Source organism: Lolium perenne, chromosome 7 (assembly GCF_019359855.2).
Source record: "Lolium perenne isolate Kyuss_39 chromosome 7, Kyuss_2.0, whole genome shotgun sequence".
NCBI lineage: Eukaryota > Viridiplantae > Streptophyta > Magnoliopsida > Poales > Poaceae > Lolium > Lolium perenne.
In genome coordinates, this window is record NC_067250.2 from 83,702,728 (window position 1) to 83,721,589 (window position 18,862).

General features: G+C 45.6%; 3 protein-coding genes, 1 long non-coding RNA gene and 1 other non-coding gene across 5 annotated transcripts; 2 read left to right on the forward strand and 3 right to left on the reverse strand.

Moving 5' to 3' along the window:
* Positions 1 to 2,497: 2,497 nt before the first annotated feature.
* Positions 2,498 to 6,676, forward strand: LOC127316834 (potassium transporter 26). The gene is made up of 8 exons (XM_051347298.2): positions 2,498 to 2,718; positions 2,831 to 3,053; positions 3,982 to 4,227; positions 4,357 to 4,407; positions 4,534 to 4,794; positions 4,958 to 5,010; positions 5,084 to 5,453; positions 5,686 to 6,676. Exons 1-8 carry the CDS (start codon positions 2,545 to 2,547, stop codon positions 6,498 to 6,500), a joined length of 2,193 nt encoding a protein of 730 aa, XP_051203258.1. The 5' UTR covers positions 2,498 to 2,544; the 3' UTR covers positions 6,501 to 6,676.
* LOC127316836 (uncharacterized) lies at positions 3,335 to 6,416 on the reverse strand. The gene is made up of 3 exons (XR_007860667.2): positions 6,298 to 6,416; positions 5,998 to 6,202; positions 3,335 to 3,769 (listed from the first exon to the last, which is right to left on the reverse strand). It is a non-coding gene; the product is annotated as an uncharacterized lncRNA (long non-coding RNA).
* Positions 6,677 to 7,117: 441 nt separating the features above from the next.
* On the reverse strand, positions 7,118 to 8,544 carry LOC127316835 (uncharacterized). The gene is made up of 3 exons (XM_051347300.2): positions 8,099 to 8,544; positions 7,604 to 7,833; positions 7,118 to 7,526 (listed from the first exon to the last, which is right to left on the reverse strand). Exons 1-3 carry the CDS (start codon positions 8,439 to 8,441, stop codon positions 7,248 to 7,250), a joined length of 852 nt encoding a protein of 283 aa, XP_051203260.1. The 5' UTR covers positions 8,442 to 8,544; the 3' UTR covers positions 7,118 to 7,247.
* A 2,413-nt stretch (positions 8,545 to 10,957) lies between these two features.
* TRNAF-GAA (transfer RNA phenylalanine (anticodon GAA)) lies at positions 10,958 to 11,030 on the forward strand. The gene has a single exon. It is a non-coding gene; the product is annotated as a tRNA-Phe (tRNA).
* Positions 11,031 to 12,861: 1,831 nt separating this feature from the next.
* LOC127316832 (uncharacterized) lies at positions 12,862 to 16,270 on the reverse strand. The gene is made up of 3 exons (XM_051347296.2): positions 15,691 to 16,270; positions 14,966 to 15,509; positions 12,862 to 14,200 (listed from the first exon to the last, which is right to left on the reverse strand). Exons 1-3 carry the CDS (start codon positions 16,065 to 16,067, stop codon positions 13,226 to 13,228), a joined length of 1,896 nt encoding a protein of 631 aa, XP_051203256.1. The 5' UTR covers positions 16,068 to 16,270; the 3' UTR covers positions 12,862 to 13,225.
* Between the last annotated feature and the right edge of the window lie 2,592 nt (positions 16,271 to 18,862).

Consider the following 18,862-nt stretch of genomic DNA (forward strand, 5'->3'; position numbering starts at 1 on the left):
AGCGTTGGGCTTCCTCAGAGGAGAAGCAACCTTCTTGCCACCTTTCTTGAAATTACCCTTCTTTTTATTTGGATTGCCATTTTTCTTGAAATTGGTGGTCTTGTTGACCATCAACACTGCTCCATCTTGATTTCTACTTCAACACTTTCAAGCATTGAGAAAAGCATAGTCAGCTTCTTCTTCATGCATTGCATGTTGTAGTTCATCAGAAAGTTCTTGTAACTTGGTAGGAGTGATTGGATAACACGATGAATCCTCAACTCATTAGGAACCGTCGCGTGGCTAGACATCTTGAGCACGTGCTCGCTAACGGAGATGTTCTCCTCCATCTTATAGTTAAAGAACTTTTCAGAAGCATCATAGTTCTCCACGGCCACGTGGGTCTCAAATATCATTTGAGCTCATGAACAATTTCATATGGGCCATGGTTCTCAAAGAGGTTTTGAAGCTCCGATTCTAAACCGTACATGATGGCACACTGAACTACATCGTTGTCCTCTTTACGAGCACCAAAAAAATCTTGACCTCGGAAGCAGTCTCTGCAAGTGGATCACCCAGTGATGCATTGAGCACATAGTGACGTGGGGCTACCACGACAATGCCAATGGATCATGGACTTGGGGTTTAGGGAAGAGAGTGCATTGGTGGTTTCATCGGCGTACAAGCAACATATGGGACACGATTTACCTAGCTCCAGGCCCCTAGAGGGGAAACCCTACATGCTACTTGTTTGGTCATGATTGATAGATGAATTACAGGTGTGTCGTGATGGCTATGGTGTAGTAGTGTAGCCAGGTTTTGATGTTGTATCTTCGTTGGTATCCCTAGCAACCCATCATGTCCCTTATATGAGACGCCATGTCTCAGGTATCATGTCTAGGTCTGCCCCGCACACCAGGTTCCTAGGCTTCGGCTCCTTAGTAACTGCCAATGCTTCTTGGGCTTCGTAATCCTCATGTGGGCCTCTAGTTTAAGTGTTGGACTACATGTGGTATGGTAATAGTGTGTACCCAATAGGGGTATGCCCACGTCACATAGGTCTTAATTTTGAGCGGCACTTAGGACAATCCTCATATTACGGCACCCATCTGTAAAGTTGCTTCTAGTGTTTTTCAGCTTTTCTTTCTCTAGAAACACATTAAAGTTGATTGCAGGTGGGGTCATGATCTACAACATATTTGCAAACACATTTAGACTAAACTAATAATAAATTGAGTTTAAATTTTAATTCTAAATTACTAGGTGAACTTCCACTCAAAATAGCATCCCTAACATTATCTTAGTGATTACACGAACAAAATCCACTACACCAAGCCCGATTTTCACGAGAGAATATGTGTTTCAAATGCAAACATTGAAGTAGTCATCATATCATTCATATAACTCAAGATTTATTCAATTTTCGTATTCCAAGACCATGTATGTACATGCTGGGCTCGTCAAGTTAAACCTAGTATTTTGCATGTGTAAATCTAGATTACACTCGTTGTATGTGAACATAGAATCAATCACACCTTATCATCACGAGCTGCTTCGAAATGATGAGCTTTTGCAATGGTGCATACTTAAGAGAGAACACATTATTATCTTGATATATAGTGAGAGGGATCATCTTATAATTTACAATGCTACCGTCGAGATCTAAGCAAAATAAGATGCATAAAGGATAAAAATCACATGCATTTATAATGTGATATGATATGGTCTTTTCTTCTTGTGCTTTTGATCTTCATCTTCAAAGTACGGGCATGATCTCCATCATTACCAGTCATGGCGCCGCTTCATGATTGTCCACTATCCATAGAAACTATTACAACTACTAACTCATAATAATGAGATAAATCTATTACATGGTGCATTGACACGTAGGTCATGAAAGAATAAAGTCAATCATTAGGCTTCTACTGGTTGCCATATCACCGGAGTCGGGGAAAACTTGTCGTAGTAAAGTTTGTTGTAGTAGCCGGGCGATAAGTCGTCATGATAAGGCCCTAGAGGACCAGCACCAGAGCAACAATCATCGCCGATGATGGCAATCGTAGATCGGAAGAGACCGACCTGAAACCACACCAACAAATACGAAAATCTACTAAATCCTAGGAAATCCGCTAGGCACACGAGATGCACCACCGGAGCGAGTATAGGGTGGGGATGACCTTATTCTGACTTTAGGATGTAGCCGACACATCATCATCACGAAGAAAACACTGAACCGCCCACATTTCACTTTTTTGGCAATATTTTTGACCATGACTCAACCACTAGCAAGGGGATTGCTTACAATAGTGCTACTCGGCTCAATTTTGCACCGAAATCCTTTGCCCCACACGGCCACACCGGCGTCTCACTCGGCATATTGGGCGCTGGTCAACAAGGAGAGGAAGATTGTAGGCACGCGGTTGGGCTATTTGCATGCTAACAAACTAACAAACTAACTACCAGCTCCTAAAACCCCGAGTGAGTAGCCCCAGCCTCTATTAAACCCTGAGAAGTGAGAACGAATTCTCCTTTCAGCTGAGATTGATCGGATATCCAGGTCGCGCAATGGAGCACCAGCCGCCGGCCGACGACGTCGTGGTCCAGATGAGCGCCGCCGCCGTCGCGGCCATCGACGAGAGGAGCTCCACGAACGAAGACGATGACGCCGGCGACGGGGACGTCTGCCGCGCGCGCCGCACCTTCAGCCACTCCTACAAGATGGAGCACCGCAAGCCCCTGGTACGCATACGAGCAGTCCCTGATCTAAAATCTCGCAAACTCGTTGACATTTCTGATCTATTGATGCGACCGATCGACCGATCTACGCCGCGCGTGGCCGGCGATGGCACAGGACTTCACGTGGCTGCAGATAGGGGTGCTGAGCTACCAGTCGCTGGGCATCGTGTACGGCGACCTCGGCACGTCGCCGCTTTACGTGTACTCGTCCGTCAAGCTGCCGAACCCGGGGGAGCACGACTTCCTCGGCCTCCTCAGCCTCATCCTCTGGACGCTCACCCTGATCGGCCTCATCAAGTACACGTTCATCGTCCTCCGGGCCGACGATCACGGAGAAGGTAACTTACTACTACCTCGATCTTCAGCACATGTTAATCTCCTAATCATCGATGGAAACTGCGTGGGCGAGAACACCGGATATGAGTGTTTTGGCTGAATTCTGATAGTAGTAGATTGGAAAAATCAGAACCGGTTTTTTGGCCTATGTCAGCAGCAACGCTCGAGATATGCTGTTGAATATTGGGTGCCATGTTTACTCTCGAAAAAAAAAGTTGGGTGCCATGTGACCCATTTCAAACTAGAAAATGATCTTTGTGGACCTAAAAGTAACAAGACAAAATGAAAAATGAAAGCAGTATATTTAAGGTAAAATTATGTTTTTTCATGGGAACCCGGTGTTCTATTCCCCTGTTATACCAACCCTAGCTGAAATAGATGGTAAATCAGGAATGTAGCTAGACAGTTCAGAACGAACTTGAACTGCACTGTGAAATGTTACACTCCCTCCATCCATAAAATAGTGTCAGGGATTTGTCTAAATTCGGATGTATCTATACACTAAAGAGTGTATAGATACATCTCAATTTAGACAAACTTGCGACATCCTCTCATGGACAGAGGTAGTATTATTTTGTGTTACTCCTCCTTGTGATGTTGAACTCAACTGATACTCAGTAACCACAGCTGATTGCCGGAAAAACCGTACGAAAATAACTTCAAATGTAACATAGATGCTAGGCTAGAAGAAATCCCCATACAAGCCTGAACACACGACCTGTGAAAGTAGCACACACAAAAAAATGTAAGAGAAAATACTTCTGCCAGACTGCCACCATACAATTATTTTATCAACGGTATATCACAAGCTCAATTACTCTATGAAAGTATAAAACGCTTTTCAAAATTCCATATCCTTCTGCTTGGCAAAAATATATATAGGTCGCATTTGGATTTCGGCATACTTACACTCGCGCTTATTTCCTGAAGGTGGCACCTTTGCCCTGTACTCGCTTTTGCGGCAGCATGTGAATTTCAAGGGAAGCATGCCAATGCCAGTCACACGGTTGGTATCTGACATTAATCTGAAGTTCCACAGTAAGAAGAGTAAACTACCATCTAAGATGCGGGACTTCTTGGAAAAAAGCACACTAGCACAGGCAATCATCACCTATATGGTCCTGTGTGCGACTTCCATGGTGATGGGTGATGGTGCTCTCACTCCAGCCATCTCAGGTACATAGTATATGCATCCAACATTTCCGTTCTTATTGCCACTTCAAGAGTGCTCAGTAATGTACAGTAATGTAATTTTAGTCCTCGTTTGATTGTCCTGATGTTTATATTTGTATATGAAAAAATCAGTTCTGTCAGCTGTTCAAGGTATCCAAACAAGATCTGATCGCATAACACAAGGTAACAGCTGGTTATTTGATTTCTTTTTTACTGTATTATAGACTCTCTTTTTCTTGCTATTTTAGCCAACACAGTTCTACTTTGTATGGCAAGGAAAAACAATAACGATTTGTTTGCTTGCACCAGAGCATGTTGTCATTCTAAGCGTGATCATCTTGATCATTCTGTTTGTTTGTGAGAGATTTGGGACGAGCAAAGTCAGCTTCGCCTTCTCTCCTATTATGCTCTTATGGTTTGTATTTGTTGCATTCATTGGACTGTACAATATCATCAAGTATTATCCATCCGTTCTGAAAGCCTGGAATCCAATATACATAATAACCTTCTTCTCGAGAAACAAAAAGGCAGCCTGGGAGGAACTTGGAGCAGTGGTTCTATGCATAACAGGTTAGAAATTTACTTCAACTAGAACCTTTTTCAGTTTGAATAAAATCATGCAACAAAATTCGACTTCTCATGTTACTTCACACTCAAAGGATATATATCTAGTTATTTAGTTTTCTGTTGCTTAACCTCCTTAAATGACTATTATATCGGTGATCATAATCAGGTGCTGAAGCTATGTTTGCTGATTTGGGTCATTTCAATAAATCATCGATTCAGGTAAATGATAATTGGCTATTGATATGGTAAGAAAAGTACAAGTACTAACTATGTTCCTTCCTCCCCCCTGCAGCTGGCATATTCAGCAATAGTTTATCCATCAATGATCCTTGCATATGCTGGCCAGGCAGCATTTTTGATCAAGAACCCTTCTATGCTGAGCACAACGTTTTACAGTAGCACTCCAGAACCTTTATTCTGGCCCATGTTTATCATAGCTACTTTAGCTGCTATTGTTGCCAGCCAGTCATTAATATCAGCCAGTTTCTCCATCATTCGGCAATCAATTGCACTAGGCTGTTTTCCGAGGGTTACCATGAAGCATACCTCAGAAAAATATGAAGGTCAAGTATACTCTCCAGAGGTCAACTACTTCTTGATGATCGTGTGCATCTTGATTACTATTGGCTTTGAAGGGGGGCCACAGATTGGGCAAGCCTTTGGTGAGCACCCTAGCATCTGGTCATGTTATTTCTAGTTTCCATGTTTTGTGAACATAAAATCTTAACACGCAAAATACCTAATAGTTTGTTTGGTACTTGGGCTCTTAAGAATGGAGTAGCATACCATAGTATTCTGCTAGAAACAAGAAAGCAAACACTATTTGGATGGATGCAATTGGTACTAAATGCGTTAGTTGCCATCTGATTGGAAGTTCTTTCCTTTTGTTTGCAGGAACTGTGGTGATATTTGTTATGCTTTTTACAACAGCCCTGATGTCAGTTAACATGGTTATAGTCTGGCAGTGGCATATTCTACTAGTTGCTCTGTGTTGTGGTGTCTTCATTTCCATCGAAGGCATTTACATGACCTCACTTCTATACAAGGTCTTACAAGGCGGATGGGTTCCATTTGTAATTACAGCATTTTTCCTTTCAATAACAACTTCATGGACTTATGGGAGACGCAAGAAAAATGAATATGAAGCCGCCAACTTGGTGGATAGGCAGGAATTCCTCCAAATAGTAATGATGAGCAGCAAGGTACCTGGGATATGCATCTTTTGCACTGACTTAATGAATGGCATTCCACCAATTGTGCGCCACTATGTCCGGCATACGGGCTCCATCCGTGAAGTTACGGTGTTTGTCACCGTGAGGATTCTTCCAGTGACATTCGTCCTTCCTGAAGAGCGCTTCCTCGTAGACAAACTGGATCATGTCGGTGTTTACAGGTGCATACTCCAATATGGCTACATGGACAAGCACAACATCGATGATGACGATTTTGTTGTATTAGTTGTTGCCTCTCTGAAGGAAATTGCTGAGAATAATGATGAGACCTTACTGCTGGATTCGGCTTTCACAAATGGAACAACCTTTGTGTTTGGTAGGACTATTCTAAAGATGGGAACCGGACGAAACCGTTTCAAGCGCTTCGTTATCAATAACCTTTACAGGTTCCTGCAAAAGAACTTCAGGTCCAACATGTCCAGCCTAAAGATAGCTCCTGGCAAAACCTTACAGGTTGGAATGCATTATGAGATTTGAGGATGATGGCATCTTGCAGGCCGAATTGCCACATTTTATTTGAATGATATGCACGGAATCTGGATGTTTCAGTATGTAACATTAGTGAACTTATTATTTGATATTTTCTTTCAAGCTATCCTGGTGATTTAAACTGTAACAAAGTTTTGTGAGCTTGTTATTTGTTTCACATGTTCTAGTGAAATTTTGTTCCACGATGGTATTTTTTATTATAAATGTGATTGCTAGAACTGCCAGGAACCGATTCTTTTCTCCATTTATCGTGAATTTGGTTTGTGTAATCCAATCCATATTAAACCTAGCATGCAAAGCATTACTGCAATAACTGCACTGTATTCCTGGGCCATTTGCGTTTTCTTCTTTAGTATGTAGTATTGTGATCAGAATGTTTACCTGGATAATTTTCTTGGATAACCAGCTGGGCAAATAATATATATCTGACGTTACAACCCTCATATACTATCATGATTCTGTACATATATATATAGCACAAGCATTTAGAACTATTAGAAAAGTGACCTTCCAAGGAAGATGCATTACAGCCAACAATGTGGTGACACTGTCCATGTAGATTTTATTATATTTAGAAATAATTATTAAGTATACTATGCTTGACATGACAGAACAAAAGAGAAGCGGTCTTCAGAGTATAACATGTTATGTGAGTACATGCTTAACAGTACAGACAGGTCAAGGCACTAGTTTGTATTGCTTATTGCACATACCCACCTTAGCTCCAGTAACTGATTACAGAGAAGAGAATATTGGAACACCAGGTAAGGAAGCACCTGAATCTACAACGAAGATGTTGCCAGTTACATATGACGACGTTTGATGGATGAGATAACGAACCAGCGATGTCAATGCTGGATCAGTAGTGCCATTGACCTTAAGTGGCACGATCTTTGAAACGACTGTTTTCAACCATCTCTTTTGCAACAGAGGAGCAGTTATCTCTGACTGGAAGATTCCAGGCGCAATGGAGTTCACTCGAATTCCATGCGCTCCCAGTTCCAAAGCCATGAGCTGCACCAGCATATCAAATATAGCTTGTTACAAGCACAATAATTCGACACGCCTTTGACGGGTAGTAAGGATATTACCTTTGTGACGGAATGCACAGCCGACTTGGACGATGCGTATCCAATGGAGCCAGGCAGATTGCCACGGTTCAAACCCGAAACAGAGGAAATGTTAATTACTGAACCCTTTATCTTGGCATCCCGCATGCGTCTACATACATGCTTGGCGACCAGCCATAATCCTGTAAGGTTCGTCTTGATGAGTTTATCCCACTCATCCTCAGGCCAATCCAGTGGCGAGTGAACACCTCCTGAAGTATGCAAGGACAACATTCTTACCTCCATTGAGGGCAATAAGTGCTAGGTTCAGTAACAAAAACCTAGTAAGCATTAACAGTTTTACTAAGAGCATGTTCGTAGTTTTGGTATTGGCTCGAAATTATTTCATATATGAGCTTAATTTGACAGCATTTGGAGATAAAATCAGACCCTTAAATTATTTCAGATATGACAGTTCCATAAATCAGTAGACAAAGGTTCGCACGGGGTGTGAACCCCGTAGAGCAAATTGGTTACCTCGGAGGCCAGCGTTGTTGACCAGGACGTCGATGCGGCCGAAGGCGTCCCAGGCCCTCTGCACTGCCGCGTCGACAGCGGACCCTCCGGCGGCGACATCGAGCTCAACAGGCACCGCCCGGGGTCCTGCGCCGGCCGCCGAGGCAGACGCGTTGATCTCATCACAGAGCGAGAGGAGGCGGTCGGCGCGGCGCGCGGCGGCGACGACCCGGCAGCCGGCGCCCGCCAGGTCGAGGCAGAATTCGCGGCCGATGCCGGAGGATGCGCCCGTCACCAGCACCACCTGCCCCTCCAGCCTGCTCCACGGCGCTTCCACCGTCGTCTCCCGCCGCGACGGCGCCATCTCTTTTTGGGAAAGTAGAGTTGGGTTGGTGCCACGCCAGGAAAGCACCGCACTCCAAGTAGAGTCTCGTCTCCGGAGAGCATTCGATTGAATTCGCCCGTTCACTTTAATCTGGAAATAAAGCGGCAAAAAATCCCTTTTGGTTCCTGAGCCACGGTTTTGTGATTTTGGCTCCATCCTGCCAATCGAAAAAATTCACCACGCATTCCTTCCAAACTTTGAATCACTAGGGCCCGTCTCTCTCACACGTTTATTAAACGAGGGTTCATTGATGCTAAAAAAATTCATATTGCAAATATAAAAGGTTCATGTCTTGTGAAAAAATGGTCCATGACCCAAAAAAATATGCATATTTCACGGATGTTAAAAAGGTAAATGTCTTGATTTTTTTCACGGAGTCAGATAGTTCGTGGATGTTTAGAAAATACTTACGCTTCAAAAGAATTGTTCCATGAATAATAAAAAAGGGTCATATCTTGAAAAAAATGTTTCTTAGCGAATTTCACAATAAATATAGAATAATGTAGCTAAATCTACACTCCAGTTACTCCCAAATTCTCAATTCAACTTTTGTTGAGCTTATTTGACTCAAGACCTACCAATCAGAAATCTATGGAAATGTTTGGTTTGAACCCCATGGACCAGTATGGCTTCCACTCCTCGTCGAAATCACATGTCTCCTAGTGATGTAAATCTCTACTTATGGTATATTTCATCGTATTGGAACAATCCACATTTGAAAAAAAAATGTATTAATGTACAATGTTGTGAATCAATTGGCTATCTATAGTAATCATTTGGTAAATTTTTATAACACATGTGTCGTTGCCTAATCGACGGTACCCCGGAGGAGGGATCCTCACGAAGGGGGGGGGGGGGAGAAGTAGAGGCCATAGGGCGGAGAGCCATTGGGATGGTGGTACGCGGTTTACCCAACTTCGGAATATCCTGCTCGAAGGCAGGGCCTAATGCCTACTTGTCTAGAATTATCTCGGCGCTTTCGTGTTGTTACAATGAGTTACAGTTGTCTCGTTGCTAGTTCGAGATCTGCCTCTAGGGTTTCTACAGAGAGTCTAGCTGGAATAGAAGTTGTCTAACTACAGAATATTATATTGTCGTGTACGTCAAGGATCCACTTATTCCTAACTTGTCGTCACGAATCCAGCTTCCTTCGTTGGTCTTCATGGATCTGACTCCTAGCATAGACCTCCAAGGATCCGGCTACCTTCATGGGCATTCATGGATCCGGCTACCTAAGTAGGTCGGTTCGGTTCCGGCTACCTTCGTAGGTCGGTTGGGATTCGGCTCCTTGTTCCTGGGATGGACATCTTCCATCTTGATCAACAGTAACTAGTCCGTTCGGTGGGCCATATGCCATCACCGCCATCTGTGGGCCACCCTGGCTTGCCGGAACCGGACCATGTCGATGGTATACCTATGAAGTATATCCACAACAACATGGGTTACTGAGATTTTTTTGAGGTGTGTACACCCACAATTTTTTCCAATGTCCGCCACTGATGTACATCCCTAAGGCATGGGCCGACTTTGGGAACCCCTGGACACCTCATGATCGTGATCTCTTCGCAGTTGCGACTAAAGTAGCCATTGGAAATGGAAAGAAGGCATTTTTTGGGTGGCTACTTGGCTTGATGGTATGCGGCCAAAGGATTACCCCACTAATTTTTGGTCATTCGAAAAAGAAAATGCATGGTTCACAAAGACTTGGAAAATGATTTGGGGGTCTCCTAAATCAATACTGACGGTGGTCCATGCATGCATGGATCACATTGGACAGTTCTACAAGCTTTGGTAAAAACTCACCAATGCTCATTTGGAGGTGGTCCCTGTGGGGAAGAAACTTTAGAAGTTCAGCAATGATGGTTCCTACTCCGCCAAGTCGGCCTACAAGATATAATTTTTGGGACTCTCAAACTCTCTTATGCCTTCTTTGGTTTGGAAACCATATGCACCTCCCAAATGCAATATCTTTGCATGCATGGTTGATCTCTCAAAATCGAGTTTGGGCGGCAAATAGACTTGAACAAAGCGGAAGATATAATTGAGGCTTATGCAAGTTTTGTAACCAACACCAAGAATCGACCTACTTTTCAAATGTCGCTTCACCACTAGTGTGTGGTCCAACTTGAAGCTTTGGCTTGGCCAATACGATGTCGATCCTACAAATTGGGAAGATATGCACACAATTAAGGATTGGTGGGCTGACATGATTCACAAAATAGGGCACTCGAGGAAAGTGATGCTTTCTCTCGCCATGTTGGTTTTATGGGAGTTTTGAAAGAAAATAAATAGTCGCGTCTTCTGAAACCAATCCATAACTTCCACCATATCTTGGCTCTTAGATACGGTAAAAAAATTTGCATCAACCGAACATGTCCCAGGTGATGTCCTTGACCAAACATGGCACAAACGTGGTTCCCTTACGGCGGCCGCAGGACGAAAAAATCGTACGAAGATTACCTGTCATTAAATTTGCTTAGAATATTTGAACAGTTGCGGGGATAGCTCAGTTGGGAGAGCGTCAGACTGAAGATCTGAAGATCGCGTGTTCGATCCACGCTCACCGCATTTTTATCATGATTTTGCTTTCTTTTTTCTGGAATACAATTGTAGACTCAGTTGTCACTTAATTTTGCAAGAATACAGAAATGATATGAGCTAAGCTAAAAGAAAAATGGAAGAAAAAAAAGATCCACGCTGACCAAATTTTTATCATGATTTTGTTTTCGTTTTTTGGAATACAATTGTAGACTCAGTTGTCAATTAATTTTGCAAGAATGCTGAAATGATATGAGCTAAGCTAAAAAAAATGGAAAAAAAAATCCGCATTTATTGGATGCGGTTGTAGGCTCAATGTCACTTAATTTTGCAAGAGTATTGGAATAAAATGAGTGTGCAGTTGTGTTTGACATTTCTAAGCTCAAAGGTTCCACTTCTCTATAGTGATAATAAAGCAACAAGCAACGCCTCCCTTACTTGTTGAGCGCTAGCCATTCATTTCGTCGTTGGGTTCAGACATCTCAATTCTCTTTATGATGATGTAAGGGTTGGCAATAATGAATATGGAATTGATCGGAAATCCGCGCCAATCTACCAGCTATAGAACTAGTGTGAATCCCCTCAGACGTGATTCCGGTTCGGGTGACATGCTTCCTTAAGAAAGGCAGAAGATAAGTCATCAAAGGGTTTGTTTGAATAATTGACTAGTAACCATTACTTATTTAAAAGTTCCCCACGGTGATCTAAAGAAAATGGCACGAGAACCAATGGTGAAAAAACGCGTGTGCAGGTGTGTGAGGTTTCTAGGCTTGTAGGTTCCACTTCTATAAAGTGATTATAAAGCAACAAGCAACGCCTTGTTCTTGAGCGCTAGTCATCATTTCACCGCTGGGTTCAGACATCTAAATTCTCTTTATGAAGATGTAAGAGTCAGCAACGATGAATAAGGAAATATGCGCCAATCGATCTGATGTAGGAATAGAAAGTAGTATGAATCCCCTCAGATCGTGATTCCGGTTCGTCTACCTTTTTAGTGACACGACTTCCTCAAGAAAGCCAAGGATAAATCATCAAAGGTTTTGTTTGAATAATAACTGGTAACCGTTACTTATTTTGGAAGTTTCCCACGGTGATCTAACATCTTGTACAGAAAATGACGCGAGAACAATTGGTGAAAAAATAAGATCCTTTTATGCCAACATATCAGATGGAGAAAAAGAAAAATAAGAGCATTCTATAAATTCCTAAATACCAAAAATTGAAGAAGAAAGAAAAACAAAATGGATCCACTTACTCATAACTCAGAGTGGATGCCGCTTACTACTCAAATTCTTGTTTTAGCAAAAGTTGCATGTCCAATAGTGTATGTATATTGGCCTTTTGAAACAATGATATGTTCTAGAATGCAATTCTATTGATCAATACTAATAGAATTCAATGGAATTACTTTTTGTTTTTCTTTAAATTTAGATTAGTTAATCTTTAAAAAAAGTATAAAAAAGGTGTGGAGTAAACATGTTTAGAATTCTTGTGAGTAAGCTCTGGGATTAATCGAGAAGAAAGCTCGTATTCTAATGCCTGGTGCTCCTCTTCCAGAATGGCCCATTGATTCTATAGATAATTGGGCATTTGGAGGGATGGAATGAGCTTAGCTTAATATTTGCTGCATTTGTAGCAAAAGTTTTATTTTTATTTTTTGGATACAGTTGTACATAGGCTCGATATCATTTAATTTTGCAAGAATATTGAAATGAAATGAGCTAACAAATGGAGAAGTTCCTTTTCTATTTTCTGAATACAGTTGTGGGCTCAAAATTATCACTTAATTTGCAAGAATATTGAAATGAGATAAGCTAAAGCTAAAATATTTGCTGCATCCGTATGTGAGTACAGGTCAACAAAAATACAAGTTTTTTTACTATTCCATTTGGTTGCATCATTTGGAGAAGGTTGTGCACATGACATGAATACAAGTGACTGCTATTTCAATCCTTTGATCGTTTCTGCTTCCTAGTATAAAAAGCTCCAAAAGTCTAGTCCAAAAACATACAGGACAACAGTTTTTCAGGGGAACGCCGTCGCTGCCCTCTCCCAAGTACCACAAGACGAGAGACGCGCGCGAGGCAGTTCCGTTCGGCCCCCAGCCAAGAAAACAAAACCCATCCATCATCGTTTCCCCCTCCTCCTACAACACTGGAATCAAAAGCTCCAGAAGTTCCTACCGCCCTACAAAATGTACACATTTCCTGACGCCTCCCACCCGATCACTTCTTCCCACCACGCTTCCTGGTCGGCCGGTCCTCCTTGGCCCTCTTGGAGGGCGGTGGTGTCGGAGGCGCGGCGGCCCGTTTCGGTGGCCGGCCGACGCTTCTCCTCCCGCCCGACCCTGACTCTGTGGCAGCAGCAGACTTCTTGGAGCCAGAGGAGCTGCCAGGGTCCTTCCGGCCATCGCCCTTGCCGGTGTTTTTCTGCTCCGTCGCTGCAGAGAGCTTCAGCGTCTCCAGCAGCGACACCCTCTCCGTTGAGGGCACCGTGCTCTGTTTCATCCGCTTTAGGAAGTCCACCGCATTCCGTTTCTTGATGACGCCACCGGCTGCCGCCGGCTTGCCACCCTTCTTGTCAGACTTCTTCGTCCCTTCAGCAGCCACGGCACTCTCGGAAACCTTCCCTGTCTTCTGATTCGGAGCAGAGCTCTTGGCAGGGCCCCGGCCCTTGTTGGTCCTCACCCCCTTGGCTTTGTCCTTGGCACCTCCCTTCTTCCTGCCCTCGTCTTCCTCCTCCTCGCCATCGTCCGTGTCCCCCTTCTCCACTTTCTCGTCCTTGCCAGCAGCCGCCGCCGCAGCCTTGGCAATGGAGCTCCGCTTCCGACAGACGATGATCGGCGCGGCCTTCTCGAGTAGCGAACCGGCGACCTCCGCGTCAGCCTTGGGCTTCTTCGAGACGGCACCTGCGGCAGCGTCTTTCCCCGACGTCCCGGGGCCGTCCTTGTGGAGATCCGCCGAGATGCGTTTGGAGACGAGCGCACGGGTCCTCGCCGCGGCGGCGTGCTCCGGAGAGCCGCGCGGGAAGAAGACGAGCGCGTTGGCACAGAGCAGCAGCAGGTCGCGGTAGAATTCTGTGGCCGATGCGTAGCACGTGGTGCTGCCTGGCCCACCGGCGGCCCCACCAGATTCCAGCCTGGATCTGATCATCTCCAGGTCCACGTGGCGCCTGATGGTTCCCCTGTACTCGCCGCTCTCCTGAAAATTGGTTACGGTCGGTCGGTGAGTAGAAAGAAAGCCACCAAAAAAAAGTTAAAAATAAAAATCAACTTGAAATAGAAAAATCAGCACAGTGCGCATGTGAGACCACGATTTGTTTGCTTCTTTTTTTCTTTGCGAAAAAATTAGCAACCCACCCATTTGGAGGAGAAAGCTAGATTGCGTAGTCTGTGTGGCAGGGGCAGACGGCAGCTACTACCAAGTGGCCGACAATCTGGACCCACACGTGATCGACAACAAAAGAGGGCATCGTTGTTCGTGTCAGGGCCCACCACGCGCACCGCCTCCCCACCTTGACCCATCACTTATCTCCAGCTCACCACGCAATGGACGGTCCAGATCGATCGCGTTCGTGCCGGTACGTACCCAACGAGACGAGGCCGTGCGAAACTGCGAACAGCAAGACTCCAAGAAACTTCTTCCCTGCCTCGCCGAGACGAGGAGTGTTCCGAGTTTAGAAGCCAAGCAACCGTGGCAAGTTTGGAGGAGTATTTGTTACGTGCTACCTAATCAAATTAATTGTCTCGTGATTACGTACGGGCGATCCACGGATCTCACATGGAAGTGTTTGCGTATTTACTTGACTTGATCAACGTATAAATCTCGGTGAACAAGATGGAAAATTATACAGTAGCATTTACGGTTTTTTACCGACGGTAAGAAAAGGTGAGAGGGTGGGAAATGAAAAATGAGAGATTTCTTTCCGAAAATGAAAGGGACACGGGAGGAAAATTGGGAAATTACCTGGCTCTCGAGCCGCCGCTCGAACACGGCGCCCGATTTGCTGGTCCTGACCGACTCGAGGAAGGCGAGGAGCGGCTCGGCCTCCGCCGCCGGGAGGGCCACGGGCGCCGACGCGGAAGCCAGCTCGCCGCCGCCGACCTTCCGCAGCCGACGGCGACGACGCCGCCGCGAAGGGCTGGCCGCGCTCTGCACGTCGCTGCTCTCCTTCTCCGCGTCGGCTTCCTTGGACCCGGCCACCGACTCGCCCGACGATTCCTTCTTCACGGCGACCTCGCCGGCGTCGGGTTCTTCTTTCACCTCCGGCTTGCCGTCGTCGGCGGGGGCGCCGCCGGAGTCGTGCCCCGGCGGCGGCTTCAGATCTGACGAGGTCGACTCCTTGCATGACCGGCCGGACGCCTCGCCGGAGGCCCCGTTCTCCCCGCCGGCCTCCTCCGTGCACCCGTTCGCCGCCTCGCGTGCCTCCTTCTTAGACGCCGGCGCGGCCTCGCCGGCGAGGCCCCGCTCCCGCTCCTCCTTGAGCCGTTTCACCTTTGATTTCAACGACCTGGCCGTGCCAACGAAAAATAAATAAGCATTCCTTTTCGAAGAAATAATAATATCGGCCGACCGATCCGCATCGGACGGCCCGCGAGAGGCCGCACCGAACGAACAGGATGAGGCTGAAGGCGTTTTGAAGTTTCTTCTCCGTTTTAATTTTTCGGGGCTGCGGTTGTTGGTTTTTTTACCCGATCGAGAGATCGTATCGCTCGACCTCGCGGCGGAGCTCCGCGACCCGCAGCTTCCGGAGCTCCTCCACCCACGCGTCGTCGGCGTCTGGTTCCGCGTGTTCGTCGTCGTCGGCGCCGGCGGCGAACCGGCGGTGGATGAGGCGGTAGCGGAGGCGGCAGCTGTTGGGCGAGAGGCGCGCGGCGGCGGAGGGCCTGGTCCGCGACTGCACCGCCGTCGCCACCGACTCCCAGCTCGCCGTGCCGTGGCGGCGCACGGCGCACGCCAGCAGCAGCTCCTCGAGCGTGCCCCAGATCTCGCCGCCGGCGGCAGCAGCCGCCGCCGCCGGCGGCGGCGGCGGCGATGGCTCCGGCGGATCGCCCGATCTGGCCGCCATCCCCCTCCTCCCGGGCCAATCGGTCCCACGTCCAGACGGCGGCCACGGCGGAGGGTCATAGCGGCGCCTCCATGGACGGCGAGGTGAGCTAGGGTTTGGTTGGTCTGTTTTGGCCTCGTCCCGCCCGCCTCTTACCTCCTCCCTTTGTCTATCTACTACTACCTCGCTGTGTGGTTCGTCTAGGTTTTGGTTCTGCTTCTGGTTCGGCCCCAATCTTTTCGTCTTTTTCTCCCCCATTTTTTCTCCCACTTTCTTTATCTGAAGATCTTTGGCAAATGGAAGCAGCCCGTTTGGGTAATTTATGAGGTTTCCCGGGGGCCTAATCAATGGGAAATGATTAAGGCGTGGGACCCACCTGTCATTGTCAGGCAGAATTGTTTACATGTCACGTTCTCCCGTGGCATCATCCATGGTGCGCTGCTTTGGCGTGACAAATAATGCGGCACGCCGTGCGGTCTGTCTAATAAAGCAGGCGCTGACACGCCGGGCCCACCCGGCGTTGAGCAAGGGATTACCAGTTGCTTAACAACTGTTGTTAGCTTTAACTCTTCAGTCTTTATACGGCGTCTGGTTGGCTGTGAGTTGTGTTGGAACAGTGGTTGGTGTGGTTAATGGAAGTAGGAGCAGTACTTTTCTGCAATTGCAGCGAGATGAAACTCATCCCAGTACTACATGTAAAATTCTGCCAAAGAAGAAGAAACCGTACCTGTAAATTGCGGCGAGAATTCGGCCGTGGCCACGCGTGGAATGGGTCTATCGATGGCCTGGCTCGGCAGGGTGGATATGGTAGGTGCCCGGTGTTCGTGGACCCATTGGCCCCAGCAGAGGATGAGCGGAGCAGTTTGCGCAGAATATACGTATGCGCCATATGTTCAAGGGAAAAAGTATTCATCACATTGGAACATAATTCCGGTGAAAACACATGTGGATCTTTGATCTACAACAATGCTCACTCTAGATCATAAGCTTTGTCTCTTCCCATCTTCCGTAGGTTTAACGGGAAAGGCCGAATTCATAAGGTTTAAGTGCGAGTTGTTGGAATTCAGACTAGTTTTCTAATAGGCTGAACAATGAGAAATTACATAAACCACCAATTTATGACTTGAGCAGTTGAGCCGGTATGAATTCCCGTGAAACTGCGTGTGAAACCTCGTGTTAAAACCAAAAAGTAAAACCCACAAAAGCAATGAAAACATGCACCGAATGTCCCGGTTAAATATCAACCATAAAGTCATATTGCCAAAACATGTAGTCTCTCAAGCCTCAGGCCTAGCTTCACACACTCGTGTCGGGTTTCAGTCGTTTGGCGCATCTAGCCTAGCTCACAAGTAGAGAGCTCCCGAAAGATTGGTATGATGGGAGAATGGCTACTCTTCCTTATTACCTGGTAGCCCCCTCCTGCTAATGAGGTGGGACTAAATTCACTAGGAACATAGGAATCCTAAGAGCTCATCCCCTAGGAAGCTCCCAACATATTTAGCCATACACAGGCTGACCTAACACAAAATTTTCAGGCCCGAGCCTAAAGATGTTGGCCCGATTATGTAGTAGGAAATAGCGTTTAACGAAGAAACTTGGCCCAACAAGGCTTTTGGCCGGGCCAGGCTCGGGCCTAGTTTTTCACATTCGGGCTTTCCTCGGCCCGGCCTGACGCATGGATAGGTATACCCCCTGGACAAGCATGGCGGTGTTAGCACTGATATCAATTGTTACCGTCTCAGGTCCAGCTCCACATACACTTGTGTCGCTCCAAGCATTCCGGCCCACTTGCCAGAAAGGTGGGAATAAAATTACTAGCAACACAAGGTATCCTAACACAAAACATATATGACATTATACAACCACAATGAACTTATTGGCATCTATTTGTAAGCGAGACACCACACTCGTCCACATAGACTACATAATCTGCTTCACAAATTATACGATGGATCCAGATTATATCGGCCAAGATAAGAAATTACAGGTAGCTCATCTAGACAAATGTTACCGCCAAACATGGAAAACAATACTAGATCCCGGTTCCATGTTTTAAAAAAAAGGATGGTACGGTACACCTATGACAATATCAGTCATATTTTCGTACCTCGTCTGTTTCAAACAAAAATCTTAATTTTTTTAAATACAGATTTATCTATAACTAAAATATATTAGTATACCTCCATATCCCAGACCCCGCACAGTGCGGGAGCTCTTAGCACTGGGTACGTCCTTTTTTAATACCTTCATAATAATAATCAGATAAAGTTGAGAATTTTTTTAAAAATAGAGGGAGTACAACAAATGCCGAGAACCAGCCTGGTGCATGGAGCACCATCGTTGAATCGAGTGTCGTACGAAAGTCGTCTCCCATTCATCGTACGCATAGTACCTTCGGTTTTTTTTTTAAAAAAAGGCAGCCCGACTTAGAGTCGTGATGGTTTATTTCATGCAATGACATCATTGCTTAGGTCAGCAATTGCTAATTAGTCTAGCTTGACGGGTATGCATTTCCTTTGTCCGTACCTCGAGATAGCCAGTTCGTTTAGCCTTCCACAAATTTACATTGCAACGCCACTATGTAAGATTTAAATTATAAGCTAGGTGAATAGCATAAGTATATTCACATATACTATCGCAAGTTTTGAATTTTTTTAAGGGTTTTTGAAAACACGGCCATTATCAAATATAACATACAAATAAATATGTTTGCGGAGATTGTTTTTAAATCAAAATACAACAAACAATAAAACAACTAAACAAATATATAATAAATAGGGCTAGATCAAGGTGTCGTGGCATTTATTGATAATCCT